The sequence below is a fragment of the Alexandromys fortis genome, unplaced genomic scaffold, assembly GCF_014885135.2.
Source record: "Alexandromys fortis isolate MF-2015 unplaced genomic scaffold, M_Fortis_MF-2015_v1.1 scaffold_69, whole genome shotgun sequence".
In the NCBI taxonomy this organism is placed as follows: Eukaryota; Metazoa; Chordata; class Mammalia; order Rodentia; family Cricetidae; genus Alexandromys; species Alexandromys fortis.
The window spans coordinates 8,060,880-8,077,635 of record NW_026067951.1 but is presented as its reverse complement, the minus strand read 5'-3'; the positions used below and the strand labels follow the sequence as shown (position 1 = coordinate 8,077,635).

General features: G+C 41.3%; 1 protein-coding gene across 1 annotated transcript in view; it reads right to left on the bottom strand.

The window, feature by feature from the left end:
• Positions 1-16,756, bottom strand: part of Prkcq (protein kinase C theta) — a 134,705-nt gene that overhangs the window by 72,347 nt on the left and 45,602 nt on the right. Inside the window, exons 2-4 of the mRNA XM_050150573.1 lie at positions 9,978-10,104; positions 5,534-5,733; positions 252-312 (exon numbers count right to left, since the gene is read on the bottom strand). Of these exons, the coding sequence (XP_050006530.1) occupies positions 252-312; positions 5,534-5,733; positions 9,978-10,095 (379 nt within the window). The 5' untranslated portion in view covers positions 10,096-10,104. The remainder of the gene's footprint in view (positions 1-251; positions 313-5,533; positions 5,734-9,977; positions 10,105-16,756) is intronic.

Here is a 16,756-nt window from a genome sequence, read left to right as displayed (position 1 = left end):
GAATTTACACCATTTATAGACCAGCTCCGCGAATGTTTTATGTTTACGTTTATACTACGCCCATGTGTTTATGTTTGCTCTACGTTTGTCTGGTCTGGACAGTTGTTTTCAATTCCTGCCCGAGCACCATTGAGAATTTTAATAGAACGTTTTGCATTTCTCTTTTCTAGGATATTGCAGAAGCAAAACGAGCCTTCGCTGAACAGGCTATCCCCTCCTCACCCCCAAACAGGAAGAGAAATGTCACTTGCCGCTCATTTCCAGAAAGTATCTTGCATTCATTAGCATTCGGCCTTGAGGTTTCAGCTCTAACTGGGAGAGAGAAGGAGAAAAAACACCGTCAGAATGGGAAGCCAGCCCTGGCTCGAGGACCTCTCAACTAGCTGCCTGACTGATGGCGGATTTCCACTAGAGAGGAGATCTCGGCTCTTCCCTGTGCAAGTTCATCATCACTGTGCCCGTTATTATCAGAACTGTGCGGCACCTGGGACAGTGGCTGGCCTTTTATGGAATGTCTTGGCAATTCATTCATTTTACCTGAGGTTCAAAATTGACAGAAGAAAGGAGATTCAAAAACGGAATCTGTTTTCTTGCAGGGTGTTTACCCGAAGAGCATAAGAGCTTATCCCCAGATATTAATCACAACAGAAGTATCCTGGATGCCAAGCCTTGCTCACTTGGGAAGAAGTAGGTCCTAGGGAGTAAAGATAAGTCCTGCTCTGAGGGGCTTTCTTTTGCTTACTTTGTGGGCTACAAATCTAGGTGGATCAGGGTATACTCCATGGAGAATCCTTTTTCTATTACAAGCATTTGTAAAACGACTAAAGGAAAATTTAATTAGGTGAGTCTTGAAAGGTTTATATATGATATATGTATATTATATATGCATATGTGAATAGTTTTTAAATTACTAAATTATCGACATATATTTTAGAAAAAGAACATGCATGGTACTTATATATTCTACATATTATTATAATTATTCGAGTACTATATGTATATATACAACTTATGGACAGTATCATACAGAAGAAGAAGAGCAAAGTGCCATTTTAAGACTTATTAAGAATACCATGTAATGTAGCATACACAGGAGGGAAATAGATATATCTTTATCTATGTAAATATTTATACACACACATGTTTGAATATATGCATGCATGTATATAAACACTTATACATATATGATACATGTAAAACCATCATACTATGCCATTAGTGGAATAAATAGATTAAGACATGACTTTAAGGTGACTCATTATTGATCATCATAGCAGTGGTTGCCTGTACTAAAGGAGAGACAGCAGGAACTGTTCTGTTGAACCCAGAGTTAAATTTCAAAGCATTGAGGGACCATTTCTCAGCTGCGTGGCCTTGTGCAAATCACCAAGTCTTCAATGAACTCTGAAAGACTGACAACTGGCAGTACCCCTGCCATCAGAGTTTTGTGGTGTAATAAAGCTATGTTTTTGGAAGAGCTATAAACTCTCATGCAAACTTAAACTGATTAATGTAAAGACAAGTGCTTTAGACCATAAGAATTAACACCATCATTTTCTAATCTCTGGTATAGTAAAAATGGAGGCAAAAACAGAACAAGGAGGGGGAATTTGAGACCCATTTTCAAAGGAAACTGTGAAACTTGGTCACCACGGAATTATCAACATTCAGAAAGCACTGGTGATGGAGGAAATTAAGTCAGCAAGCCATTAGAAAGTCATGTTTTATAAAGCCCTGGGGAGTGACTGGGAAAAACCTTGCAGATACTAGCAACCATGGAAAACACAAAGGGAGTACCAATGTGTCATTTATAGCCAAGATGGGTATGAATGACAAATTCAAGAAAATCTTTTTTGTTGTTGTTGTTAAATAAAAAAATCATTTTTAAAACAGATGATAACCTCAGAAGAAAGATGTAACATAAATTCAAAATAGTCTGGGAGCTCTTGAAATGAAAGTAAACCAAGAAATAACAAAAAAAATAAGGCTTAAAAATACAGAAAGCATGCAACTTGGCTATATGAGGATGTGAATCCTGCTATGTACTGACGTCCAACGGTGCTAGGCTGCAGATGACGTCTTACAAGTGCACACTTGTGTCTAGTGCATGCCTGCAATCCTGACACTTGGGAGACTGAGGCAGGAGGACTGCTCCTGGACTACATAACATGATTCTGTTTGAACAAAACAAAATGGAAGAGGAGGAAGAGGAGAGAAATTGGCAAAACTCAGGGTGTGAAATTAAAGGCAACTTCAAAAAGATAGAAATAGAAAGGGAGCCTGCTAGTGAATGAAGTCTGTACTTTATTACAGAAGGATAAAAAAAAATCTGATTATCTGTTCCTTCATTGAGAAGAAAACATAGTAAGTTATCATAAAAATTAGAGAGAGGTCTAATTTCAACAAAATAAATTAGGTGGAAAGTAGAAAATCATGGAAACAGGCAGGCACAGGGAAGTGGGGGTTTCTATAACTTATCTCTTCTGTCTCCTGTGTTTCAGACCCAGCCAGAGCCCCACATCTCCATTAGCTTGAACTGCATAAACTCCTCGACACCAAATCCAACATCTGCAACACCTGCCAGTTCTTTACCCTTTCCTGTTTGCTAAGTAGCCAGTCTACAGGAGTTGGAATTGCCACAATCTCCTCCCCAAGTGGAGTGAAAGGTGTTCCATGTGTACTGTTGAATGACATTGCCTATACGTATGTCATCTTGGGCACCTTAAAAAATCTTGGCATGTCACTGTCCTTAAATATTAACTTAGTGACAGAAGAATGAGTTATGTATCTTTCTTAAGAAGACAAAATCAATGTGCAGTCATAAGAACATAAGAACGCCATTTCTAGGTTTCCATCATTTCCATGTGAAAGTTGTAACTTGAAAGCTTTTAGAAGTCTTGCTAAAATCTGAATTATTAGAGCAGGTAGAAAGGTAAGGAGTTTTACTACTTTGGCATAAATGACATAAATATATGGAAATATTTTTCTGGCTTTCAATCTATATAGAAGATTTTTCCGTACAAGGGAGCAACTGCTGGGGAGAAGGCCCAAGTCAGAGACCTCTGTGGGAGTGGGTCCAAGCTAGGGACATCTGCCAGAACAGGCCTGAGCCAGTGACCTCCATTGGAGTAGGCCCAAGGCAGAGACCAGAGACCTCAACCACAGCAGGTACAAGGGAGCCAATGACCTCCACCAGAGCAGGCCTGAGCCAGTGACCTCTACCTGAGCAGGCCCAAGCAAGAAACCTCCATAGGAGTAGGCCTGAACAACCTCCAGGATTGCAGAGTGACACTCATGAGTGCCAAGCAACCTCTGGGAACACTGAGTGACCTCTGGGTGACTGAAACCATGGTTCTGACTGCACTGTGAGGAGCAACCATCTGAGCCTTGGATCCACTGGCAACTGGAAGATTGATCGCCAGAGACACAGCCCTAACTACACCAATCAGAGGAAAAGATGGGTAGACAAGATAAGAACACACTCAGCACCACAAAGAGCAACATGACATCAACAAAAACTAGTGGCCCTACAACAGCAAGACTTGAACACCCAAATATAGATGATGCAGAGGAAAATGACCTAAAAAAATAACTTGAGGTGAATGTTTGAGGCCCTTAAAGAGAAAATGAAAAATTCCCTCAAAGAAATGGAGGAAAAGACAAATGAAATATTAGAAGAAATCAAAAAATCTCTTAAAGAAAATCAAAAAAAAGCAATCAAACAGATGAAAGAAATGATTCAAGACTTGAAAACAAAATAGAGACAATAAAGAAAACACAATCCAGGGAAGTTCTGGAAATGGAAAATATGAGAAAATGATCAGGAACCACAAAATGCTAGCATAAACAGCAGAATACAAGAGATGGAAGAGAGAATCTCAAGCACTGAAGATACAATAGAGGAAATAGACTCATTGGTCAAAGAAAACATTAAATCTAACAAAAGCTTAACATAAAATATCCAGGAAATATAGGACAACATGAAAAGACCAAACTTAAAAATAATATGGATAAAAGAAGTCTAACTCAAAACACAGAAAATATATTCAACAAAATCATATAAGAAAACTTTCCCAACCTAAAGAAAGATATGCATATGAAGATACAAGAAGCTTACAGAATATCAGACTTGATCAAAACACTAAACATACAGAATAAAGAAAGAATATTAAGAGCTGAAAAAAAAGGTCAAATAACATATTAAAGCAGATTTGTCAGAATTACACCTAACTTCTCAGTGGAAACAATGAAAACCAGAAGGTCCTGGTCATGAGTCATGCAGACACTAAGAAAGACCATGTATGCCAGCCCAGACTACTATACCCAGCAAAACTTTCAGTCACCATAGACAGACAAAACAAGATATTCCATGACAGAACCAGATTTAACCAATATCTAACCACAAATCCAGTCCTATACAAAGTACTAGAAGGAAAACTCCAACCCAAGGAAGTTAGCTACATCCACAGAAACACAGACAATAGATGATCTCACAGCAGCAATACCCAAGGAAGGGAAAGAATCACACAGTAACATCACTATCAATGAAAACTAAAAAAACTAGAACTAGTAATCACTGGTCATTAATATCCCTTAATATAAATGGACTCAACTCACCTATAAAAAGACATAGGCAAACAGATTGGATATAAAAACAGAATCCATCTTTCTTCTGCATCCAAGAAACATACCTCAACCTCAAAGACAGACATTGCCTCAGAATAAAGGGTGGGGAAAAAATTTTCCAATCAAATTGATCTAAGAAACAAGCTGGTGTAGTTATCCTAATATCTAACAAGATAGACCAAACTAAATTCAATCAAAAAAGACAAAGAAGGATATTTCATGTTAGTCACAGGAAAAATCCATCAAGAAGAAATCTTAATACTGAACGTCTATGTCCCAAATACAAGGGCAAAAGAAACACTACTATAGCTTAAATTATACCCCGGGCAGTGGTGGTTCATGCCTTTAATTCCAGCACTTGGGAGGCAGAGGCAGGCGGATCTCTGTGAGTTCAATGCCATCCTTGTCTAAAGGAGCTAGGACAGGCTTCAAAACTACAGAGAAACCCTATCTCTACCCCCACCAAAAAAGCTTAAATTATACATTAAACCCCACACACTAATAGTGGGAGACTTCAACACCCCCTCTCACCCCTGGATAAGTCTGTTAGTTCCAGGAGTACCTTAAGAGTAACAGACAATAACTGTTATTTATAACCTGAGATCCTCCTCTCCATACAAAGAGATCTGAGGTTTTCAATACACCCTTCAATTTATGAGTGGTCATTGTAATTATCAAATTACAAGGAGTATATGATAGGCTGTCTGCTTCTCCATGACTCGTGTCCTCTTGCCTTAAGGACAACAGGGTCATTTCAAGCTACTCAACAGCCAGCATCATGATGCATACTATCTGTATGGGGTGGCACACCCTGCTAAACCCAGCACTTGAGAGGTGGATGGAGAAGGGTCAAAAGTTCAAGGTTTGGGTGCACACTGCTCATACCGTTCACAGCTCTGATATTTACCCATATTTCCGTCCTTCCATTGTTCTTCCGGCATCTCTCCGCCAAGGAGTAGAGCTCCACGGTTGTCTCTGATATGAGGTCCACATTTTTGCCCTTCACGATGATCTGCATCACCCTTCCCTTGTTAATGTGGGCATCAAAGGTGCTGTCCCAGGGTGGGTACATGGTCGGTTTTTTCTGGATGTACATCTGCCCATTTTCTATGGAGAGAAAAATACTGTCTCTTTAATTACTCTACTATAAACTCCAGAGAATAATTCAATTCCATTTAATAGGGGCCGCCATTTCTATTGCTGTCATGAACATAATTCTGAGACAGTCTAGGGCAGAATAAGACAGGTGCACGGTTAGATGCAAGGTAACACATTGCATTTTATAAGTCCAATATGGACAGTTTAAGTAGCAACCCTCTTAGAATTACTTAAACTGGAAATTTTCCTTTCCCAGTCAATGGTTTTTTTCTCTTTTCACGTTGAGAGTGAACATCTGAGAAACTAACCTTTAAAACAGTCCCTTGCTACTAGGCATAGTGGTGAACACCTATAACGCCAACACATGGGAGGCTGAGATAGGAGGATGGAGGGTTCACAGCCAATTTGTGCTTTGTTGCAAGACCATGTCTCAGAAAACCGCACACATACAAAGCCAAGAAATATAACCACACTCACATAGCTCCTCTCAACACACCAACCAAGAAAAGAAATCCCCAACCTACGCCTTTGAAAACCTTCCTTTCTTATAATAGCTTGGTTCTATTAATTCCCCATAAAGCTGCTGTATTTATACGAAAGGCTCAATGATACAAGTTGAACTTATAAGGAATTATCTCTTAATATTTTTTTTAAAAAATAATTTTTATTTGCCACAAACACAAGGAAACAACAGCCTTTGAAACAAATGAGTCCTTACTTCCTTCTCCCCACCCCCATTTCTTTTAGATAGTATGTCACTAGACAGCCCAGGTTGGTCTCAAATTCACTGTGTAGCCCATGTTGGCCTTGAGTTCTCTATCTTCCCACATTAGCCTCTCAAGTGCTGTGATCACAAGCACATGCCTCTTCTCTAATTTTGAAGATATAGCTTACAGTACAGATGCTCCCTAAGCAAAGGCTGGCAAGGGTTGAAAGGGGACCAGCAAAGCCAACAGCAGACTCGCATGTGAAGACGGGCAGGAAAGTGAAGGACCTGGTCACAGGAACAAGAGCTATGACCGGGGTGAGTTCTTTACAAGAATCTTTCCCAGAAGCTCCCTGGCAGGGGCAAGAGTTTACAAATGGAATTAAGTCATTTTGTTTCATCGACCCACAAGAGATCTTCTCTGGTTTACAGTCTTTGGTCATTTCAATAGCAGAGGACTGCAGAAGTGTTTGACTGCTTCTTCTGAGAATAAGCCTAGTAAATGTTATATTTAGCAATTCAGAGACATTGGTGGTGTAAAAGAAAAATCTGCTTGGAGTAGGAATGTGAAGTCATTTTGACATTCTTTTACAACCCAGGAGGCTAAATAGAGTGGGCGTTTAGCAGTAATTTCAAGCTTTAGGGAAACATGGCCAGTAGAGGTATAAACTGTGACACTGAAGGATTGAATAGGAAGGAGGTGATTAAAATGTTAATATACATTTTCATTAAGTCTTTGAGACATTCATACAAAAATACAATGTATTATGATATGATAGTTTCCACCTTTGTAATTCCTCCCAGATTCACCTCTGATCCACCCTCCACACCCCATTTCCTCCCAACAGTTTCCTCAACACTGACTCTCTTTCTTTTCCTCCTCCTTCTCCTCTTCTTTTTCCTTCCTCTTCCCCCTTCTTCTCTTTCTCCTCCTCCTCCTCCTTTATCCTCCAGCAAGTTCAAATTTCTGTATTCTCCATATACATTGGTATAGAGACAACAAATGGGGCCTGGCCAACATACCAGGAGTTACACCTTTAAAGAAACCCCTTTAAAGAAACCTGACTCACTCTACCTCAGAAACCACCAACTGGCAATAGCTCTCCAGTTTGGGGTTGGGAACTCATAAGTTTCCGTAAAAGGAGGGGGAAATTTTTATGGTTAGGTTAAAAAAAATGATAGATTGGGTTCTTGAAAATCAACAATGATATTATTTATCATATTTTCTAAGCTTCCCTATTAAATTATTCCTTTTCACTATATCCATTCTTCATGCTCAGAGAAGGGCAGGCATCCAGGAGTCAGGCACTAGGTTAAGAATGACCCAAAACGTAGACCAGAACTCAGAATCCTGTTGTTCTAGTTTCATCTCTGTTGCTGTGATAAAACGCCCCGACAGAAAGCAACTTAGGGAAGAAAGGGCTTATTTGGATTAAATCCCAGGCTACAGCCTATCACTAAGAAGGAACTCAAGCAGTGGTCGTAGCACAACAATCAAGAGCAAGAGAAATACATTCTTGCAAACCTACTTATTTGATCGCTTGTTTCTGACTAGCTTTCTCCTGTTCGTGGACCTCTGCCTAGGGAATGGTGCCCCTCAAATGGACTGGGTGTTCCTACGTCAATTAACAGTCAAGAGAAGTCTTCAAAGACTGCACACAGGTCAACATAATCTAGGTGATTCCTCATTAAGGTGCTCTTCCCAGGTGATTCTAGACTGTCAAATTGACAGGTAAAATTAACCAGCATGCCTGTTTACGTGTGTCCAGCAAGGGCTGATGTTTCCAAAGGGTCCCAGGCTGACAGTACTGTTTCCTGTGTGCTCCAGTTCCCCTGACTCATCGTGAAAAGTGCAACCTCACACCCTGAATATGGCAAGCTGTTTAAGTTCTGAAAAAGGAATCTTAGTTAGATAATATCTAGAGCGATTTCTTTTCAGAACATAACCTGAACAAAACTAAAAAATAAATATCCAAATCCCACTGACTAATCTGTTGGAAAAACAGTTTGTTTCATTTTTTTTTTTTTCCTGACAGGGTCTCTTGGTCCATATGGCTGAGATCAAGTTCAAAAGCAGGCCCAAAGAAGAGGAAAGGGAAAAAAAAGAAAAGACAAGAAAAAAAAAAGAAAGAAAGATTGGCAGGAGGCAAATGTCAGTGAGACCTGAGGCTGGAAAGAGGGCCAGATCCATAAGACCCATTAAGTCAAAAGCAGCTTTGAAAAGACTCAGCCATTTTACACTTCAAAGATGTCTGTGACATTTGCAAGAGTTTAGGTGGAAGCAGGCGACATTTTCACTTTTAAGACAGTGGAGGAGTCTGGGTGGAAGAGAAATGAAGAGCATCCAGACAGTCTCCTAGGCTTTGATGCACTAGTGGGAGGAAGGGAGCATGAAGGGAGGTGGGGTGCGGGACACAGCATGATAAAATTTGGAATCCCAGAACTCGGCATTTTCAGCATCTAGTGAGAGGCTCTCAATGCATGCCTCAGTTTCTTCTTGTACCCACAGATGTTCCCAGCCTCTGGAAGAGACCATTTTAGGGCCACTCCATTGAGAATAATGTTTGCTTCTCTGCCCCTTTCCCCTCTTGCCTTGCTTTATCTTCTCAGCCCCAGTTGCAAGTCATCACACCTTAACTGCTGATCACCTGCCTTCCTCTGTGAGACTGCAAAGTCTGAAGGAAGGGTAGACACTGTGTGTTTTTCTGTCTGCTGTATCCCCAGTGCTCTCACAGTGACTCTCCATCAATGTGTGTGTGTGTGTGTGTGTGTAACTGAATTGAGATACATCCTATACAACTATCCTTCTGCATGCAGGAATACAGAACAAGGCAGGAAGGCTGGGAAGGTCTGGGGATAAATAGCTTCCTTCCTTTCCTTTGGAAGAGACTTAAGAATACTGAAATGAAGAGGTTTGGATCAAGTGGGAACCAGAGGGCATAATCACCAAGGGATTCTTTACCCAATGGGATTGTTTTGACAGAGCTGTCTAAACTCACAAAATCAATCTTAGGGACATGACTCCAATTTCCTCCTCCTCATGTATTGCCTGTATATAGTCACAGTTAATAAAACAGAAATATTCTTTTATCCATGTAGAATTCTAGCTGACTCCTTCCTAACTTTCTCAGAGAAGGCAGTGACACAGCAGTCTTTGGAGTTAATCCCAAGATCTAGGATTAGACAGGCTTCATCTGTAGTCATTGAAAACAAGGAGTTGTTAGCACAGGCAATACATAATCTACTCCACCTTACTAGATTTTTCTTCTCTACTAGCCCCTTGTCTAATTTCCCCAGCTTGATACTTTCCTTATCTCTGTTTATGTGGGGAAAATGATACAGCGAATAGATCTGGTCAGAATCCATCACTAAACCTGGGTCCTTAAGAAAGTCTTTAGTCTTTGCTGGGTACCAGCATCCTAAACTGTGAAAGTCAGTTCCGTCAGATGTCCTGGAAGGATGAGGAAGGTCTCGTCTCCCACAGGCTTGTCTAGCCTAGCCACCACTCCCTCTTCTCCCTCCCCCACCCTGACCCCAATTAACTTACCTGATTCCACATACTCTTTGACAAGCACAGCGCAGTAGGGGTTCACGGCCTCACCCTGACAAGACTGGCAGGTACCACAGTCAAAGTTGGATAAACCAATTCGAAGAAATGGTGACATGGTTGTTCCCTAGGAAAGTGACAGAAGACAAAGACTGTATTTACAGCTCCCTAAGATGAATTATTTTTAGTATTCCATCCCCACTTAGTGTCTTATCGCGGAGAGCCAGTACTCCCAATGGGCCTGCTATCCAACTGAACAAATGCGTTTATTTCCTCCTCTGAGAAGCACATTGCTGGGTCTTTAACTGCAAAGGCTTTGGAGGTCTTTGGAAAGCCTGTGGCTAACCTCAATAGTGAGAAATAAGGGTTCATTCTGCTCAGTCACGGTCGATAGCTGCACAGCAAGGCAAACATTTTCCAACTTTTTCTTTCTTCAAGTAGGTGCCCAAAGCACAGAAAGCAGAAAATGAGTTTGTGAAGACCGAGCCTATTTTAGTCACGCCAGTAAATATGACACCACAACATTCTTACGTAGTCTATTTCTGTGTCATGGAACTGGCTCTCAGCAGTTAGCAGCTGATCCGTATTTACTCTGGATATTTTCAATATGGTTTGCTCTTGTCAGAGACAAACACACGCTCATACAGACACAAGCAATTAAACTACTAAATGTTACGAACCACTTTAAAAACCTCCAAGCCATTGACCATTTTCTTGTTGTCCTCACCCTAAAGGCAAAGGACCTCGTAAAGGCCAGGGTTCCTAATATGTTTCCTCAGAGCTTTACATGGAAATCACCACAGTGTTGGCTAAAGGTTTCAACAGTTGGTGTGATTCTTTTTTCAAATTTTAAAAGATGTATGATTTTATTTACTTGTGTATCTGTGTGTATGTATGAACGCATGCACATAGCCAAAGAAGCAGAAGCCATTGCTGAACACCGGAGTTGGAGATACAGGCAGCTATGAGCCATCCCGTGTGATGCTGGGGACCCACCTCTGGTCCTCTGCAAGAGCAGCGTATGCTCTTTACGGCTGCGCCATTTCATTGACACCCTAAGCCTGCATCTTCACCTGCAGCTAGCTCTATCTCGGCTTGCTCTGCCACTTTTCTCAACTAAACACCTTTTCCTTTATGTTTTCCTGCATATATACGTGTGTGTGCGATGAGCATGTATGTGTGTATGTGTGGGTACATGTACTTGTGTGAGCATGTGCATGTGGCGGCCTAGAGTTGATATGGGTGTCTTTCTTGATCACTCGCCACTTTATTTGTTGATGGAGGGTCTCTGGCTCAACCCCGAGCTCGTGAATTCCTGAAATTCTAGCTAACTGGCTTGTCCCAGGATCCCTGCCCCTGCATCCTGAGTGTTAGAATTGCAGGCTATTGCCACGCTTGCCTAACATCTATGCAGGTGCTGGTGATTTGAGCTCCTGTCTTTGCACATGTCCGGCAAGTGCTTGATCTATTGAGCCTGTCTTCCCAGCACTCCCTTTTTTTTCCCACCTGCTTCTTCTTAAATTCTCATAGGTCTGAAGCTATCATCTACTATCAGTAACAAAGCAGCATCCTTGCTTCCTCACTTTGTGCTCTTGCTCATAGTAAAGGGAAGAAATTGATTTTGACTTGAGTCTGGAGGGATCCTTGACTCCTCGAGCCCAAGTTACTACCACGCCGACCTTTGGTGATTCGTCATAGGCTATTTCCAGGTTAGGCTCCTAACTGGGCAGCAGCAGCTTAACCTGAATCTGTCTTAGGAATAGATGGGAATCTCTAGGTTTGCCAGGGCTCATGTTACAGGGTGGAGGGAAACTCAGTGAAACTTTCTCCTCCTGGAGGTCTTGCATTGGAAGCAGAGATTTCTGATTTAATAAGTGATGCCGATTTGGATGTGTTCCCCCAGATTTATTTATTCTACATCCTTACCCAGAGCATTTTGACAGTTTACTCAATGCTAGTGTCTGTTTTCCAAACTAGTGAAGGATTCCCTTTCCAAAGGCCTGGCCACAGTGACATGATAAGACATATATGTTGACATGTAGAAAATAGAACAGGCAGTGCATGGACATTTATGTCAAGAATAAAGAAGATCTATGATCATCACTGGGGGCATGACGTTAACATAGAGAAGTTTTGTGAGTTCCTTTTAGAGGCTCAGAACTCATGGAGAGAAGAGGAGAAATTTCCTTGGGTATTAAGCTAGAAAGGGGAGTGTCTTGTGTACAAACAAATGTCCATGTGGCACATGGTGTTCAAGAACTGGGGTTGCCACGTTTTGTTTGGTGAACTGCAAACAATCAATTTCACCTTTCCTCACCACCTACAACAGTCCTACACATCACTACACGTGTGTGTGGAAGATGACAGATGCTTACTATATAGCCTCAACTGACCTGGAACTCCCTCTGCAAACTTGGCTGGCCTAGAACCTAGAGAACGTCCTGCCTCTGCCTTCAAATACTGGGGTTAAAAGCCTGTCTACTGCCTCCTCATCTCATCTATAGTGGGTATTCAATGCATTTTTGCCAAAGAAGTTACTTCTTAAAAGTAACAGTGCACATTATTTCTTCTTGTGCATTTCTTGTACCTGCAAAGACATCTGACGTTCAAACTGAGCTGAGCCCAGACAGCTGTGGAGGAAGTGCACCCCTAAGAAAACTTTCCAGCACCTGACCCAGGCAGAAGATGGATGCTCTCTGGAGCTTGGCTGCTGGTGTTATATCACCTCTCTAAGCCTGTTTGCTCCTTTGAAATCACTGCTGTTACCATTAGCACTCTCAAAGGGCTGTGAGAATTAAATGGGCAGACACATGAAAGGTGCTCAGAATGGGATTGGCAACCAGTAAACTCTCCGTCAATGTTAGTTATTAGTATTAAAACCCTGATACGTTTTCTAATGGTCTGTTTCCTCTTTATTGATTTGTACCAAGTAGGGCAGGAGGAGCAGATAAACAGTCTTCTAGGGGCACATATTGGTTGAATTATGTGACCAGTGTCTGCGTTTTACTAGCATGTCCTCATAAAACCCTACATATATCTCTCTTACACTACTTACTACCCTCTGATACAATAATCTTGTTTTAACACTTATCATGATAGATAGCAGTTCACCCAGGCAATCTTCCATGCTTTTGCTATCGAAGGTGAAAAATACTATCATTACATATACTCGAAATTTCTGAAGGATCTTTGCTCTTCTAAGCTCAACGTTTTCATGTTGGGTGGGATCAAATTTATCTTTGGCTAATAGATATGATGCTGTACAGAATCAGATATAATTGGCAGTAGATATGAGTCTAGGCCACAGGAAATGAAAATCCTGGTGCTTAGCTCATGAAGTTCTCTTACCTGTAAAGACATATAGTGTTCAAATGGGGTGGCAGAGTTGTAGAGACAGTGGACAGTAAAGGAAGCTTCCCAGCATTTGTCATAGGCAGAAGATCGATGTTCTCATGAGCTCAACGACTGGAATGACATCATCCCCATCACCCCCCCAGTGTGTGTGTGTGTGTGTGTGTGTAAGAAATTGATGTTGGTTGTCTTTTTCAATTACTCATTCCCCTATTTTTTGAGATAGGATCTCTCATTGAACTGTGAGCTCAGAGAGCTCACCAATTTTGCTAATTTGGCTTGTTGAACAAGCCTCTAGAATCTTCTTCCTCAGTGTGTCTCCCCAGCACTGGAATTGCAAACACAGACATGATGCTTGGACTTGCTACCTAGGTGCTTGGGGTCTGAACTCAGGTCCTCAAATTTGCATAACAAACACTTTACTGAATGAGCCAACTCCCTAGCACTTAGCTTATTTTTTTTAAATGGACAATATTTCATTGCTACACTTTGCTAAAAAAGAGTGAGAAAAATTAAAAAAAGAAACAACAACAACAATAACAACAAAAACTGTAGCCTAGTTAGACATGGTTGCACTTGTTGTTATTCCCAGGACTCAGAAGGCTGAGGCAGGATCCTAAGTTTGAGACCAACCTGGGCTATTTAATAATGAGACCTGTTTCAAAACAACCAGACCAACCAAATCGCCAACCAACCAATTAACCAACCAACCAACCAACAAAACAAACAAACAAACAAACAAAACATGACAGCTTTCATTTGGCTCAAAATGTTCAACGTGCAGAAGAGAAGATGCACTGTAATTAGAATTAAACTCAAGAATGAAGAAACCAAAGAATTTGACTTCCAATTATAATTGCTTAGCAAAATATAATTGTTATAATTTACTTTGCGATGTTTTCCACAGGCTTTTATTTTGTGCTTAGACTACGGCATTATTCTGAAGGTCACAGAGTGTTCTGAAGGTAGGGCCTGGGTGACAGAAGTTGGCCACTAGGGTGGCCGTTAAGGTTATATGCATTCCAGGTTCTGACCTGTGTTCTGTTTCCTGACACACCAAGATGTGTGTCAATAAGTCCTACTTTCATGGATGGAGCCACAAAAGCAACATTCTGTTAAATTACCCCAATGACTAAGAAAGAACTGTGAATCTTTATTGAGTAAATCATAATTCTCAGGCTAACATTTCAAAGCCTTTATGCTTTGGGCTTAATTAATGCTTTTCTCCCACAGAGAAGCTACCTGGAACTCTCTGTTTGCTGAGCACAGTCCATGTCCATCTTTAGGGCTCTGTTTCCACTGTTCCTGTTTCCACATCACCATCCTCCCATGTTCATGCCCAATGGCCATCTTTCTAGCCTTCCATCCTTTAAGGGCCCCATTTATGTCTCAGTTCATTAAGACTTCTTTCCCCATCCCAACTTCATTTCCTCACTCCTACAATCTTACTCCTGATAAAAACTTCATAATATGCTTGGTTCTCTTTTCTTTGATAGCACTAGAGATTGAACTTAAAGATTCCTTAATGACTTAATCTTGTGATCTCCTCTGAGTATCTGACATTACAGGTCTACACCATTCTTTCCTGAGAGACTTAATGTATTTAATAAAATAAGGATTTGTGAATTTATATTCTGCCTTTAGATCTCATGAAGATACAACTGTGCCTTGCCCGTTTTTCCTGCTGTTTGATTTTTTTTTTTTAAATCATACAACAAATGACCTTGGGACTTAAATACCAGCCGTTTATTTATTGCTCACAATTAATTGCCATCAATTAGAGATGTGCTCAGTTGGACAGCTCACATCTTACGGCATGTGGGTTGGCTCAGTGGGGACAGCTAGGCCAGCTCGGCTTCTCTCTCTATGAGGTCCCTCATCCTGCTGGAAGCATCCTGGGCTTGTCTGTATGGCAGTGGCATCAGAAGAGGGTCAGAAGGAAGCACACTGCTGAGCCTTTCAAGGCTGGACACGAAACTCAGTCAACATAGTTCTGCCAGATATAGCTGGTCAAAGAAAATTCCGGGGCAGCTTTGACTCGAGGGGTGGGAGTAAGTTTTCCCAATTAGAAGATTCTTAAAGAATCTTTGGATCAGTTAAATACCTCTCTATGCCTATCTTCCAAAGTACTGAGCACTAAGTACTCATTATTTTATAGGCAAAAACTAACACTGTCAATTAGACTAGAACACAATGTTTTCTTATTACCCAGAATTTTTATTTTATGCTTATTTGAAGTTTTCTTTAATGTATATGCCTCGTGCATGTTTGTACATAGGTGGTGTATGTCTGTGTGGTTTGTAAGCATGTGAATATATGGGAACATGTGATTCTACACTTGTTAAAGAGGACATCCAGTGTCCTGCTTTATCCCTCTCTTGCCTTTTCCCTTGAGACAGGGTCTCTCACTAAAGCCTGGGCCATGCTGGCAGCCAACAGTCCTGTCTGGGAAAAGGCAAGCGTGAAGCTGTCTTTTATAGGAGCAGATGTAATTTAAGGTTCTGCTCCGTGTGTCAAGTTGACCCTGAAAAGATGCTCTCTGTGATGCTCTTGCGTCAGCAGCCCTGAAGCTGTCCCTGTGGCTGTGGCTTTGTTGTCTTCCTGATGCACGGAGTGACTTCTCCTAGTTCTCCCTGCTACGCTGATGCTCAGCGAGGAAAATTGCACTACGTAGAACAGGGAAGCAAAAGCTGGGCCTGGACCCGAGACAAAGGGCACCTTAGTGAGAAATTGAGGCTGAAGTTCCAGGGCACAGGGTTTCACTGTCACCTAACATTTGCTAAGATACACAGGGGCACAGGGACCCTGGGATGAGTGAAACATGAAGGTTTGCAAATGTCATGTCACTGCCAACATATGAAGTCAAATCTATCGTATTCCAACTCTCTATCTTAAGCAAATGTCTGAAACTCCATGACTTTGTCCTCATATGTGCAAAACTAGGCATAGAGTAGACTTGTTTCTGTCCTAGGAAGGATTCTCTGAGGGATTGGGTCTGTCCATGTTCTGAAGGGTCAAAGACTTAATCCATAGAAAGTGCTTATGAGGGGCCAGTGGCAAAGTCAGCTATGATCCCGTAAGATTTTCCCAGATGTCCTTTGAAATGCTTCCTACTAAAAATATAACTCATACCATGGATCAATTCATAAGTCTAGAAAAAGCCTAAACTACTGACCAAGCAGATGAGGTAACCCAAACATTTATTTAAAAAACATTGGCTATCTCTATCTCTATCCATCTCCAAATGAAGGTTCTATGGTGATATGCAAGATATTCATCAGTATGGCTATAGGATAGGGTCATTTCAGGTTCTCTGCCCTCAGCTGCCCCAGGAACTAACTGGGGACATCGCCCTGGGCACCTGGGAGCACCAAATCTCTTGCCAACCCTAAGATGGCTCCCTTAATTAAGATGTGTGCTTCCCTGCT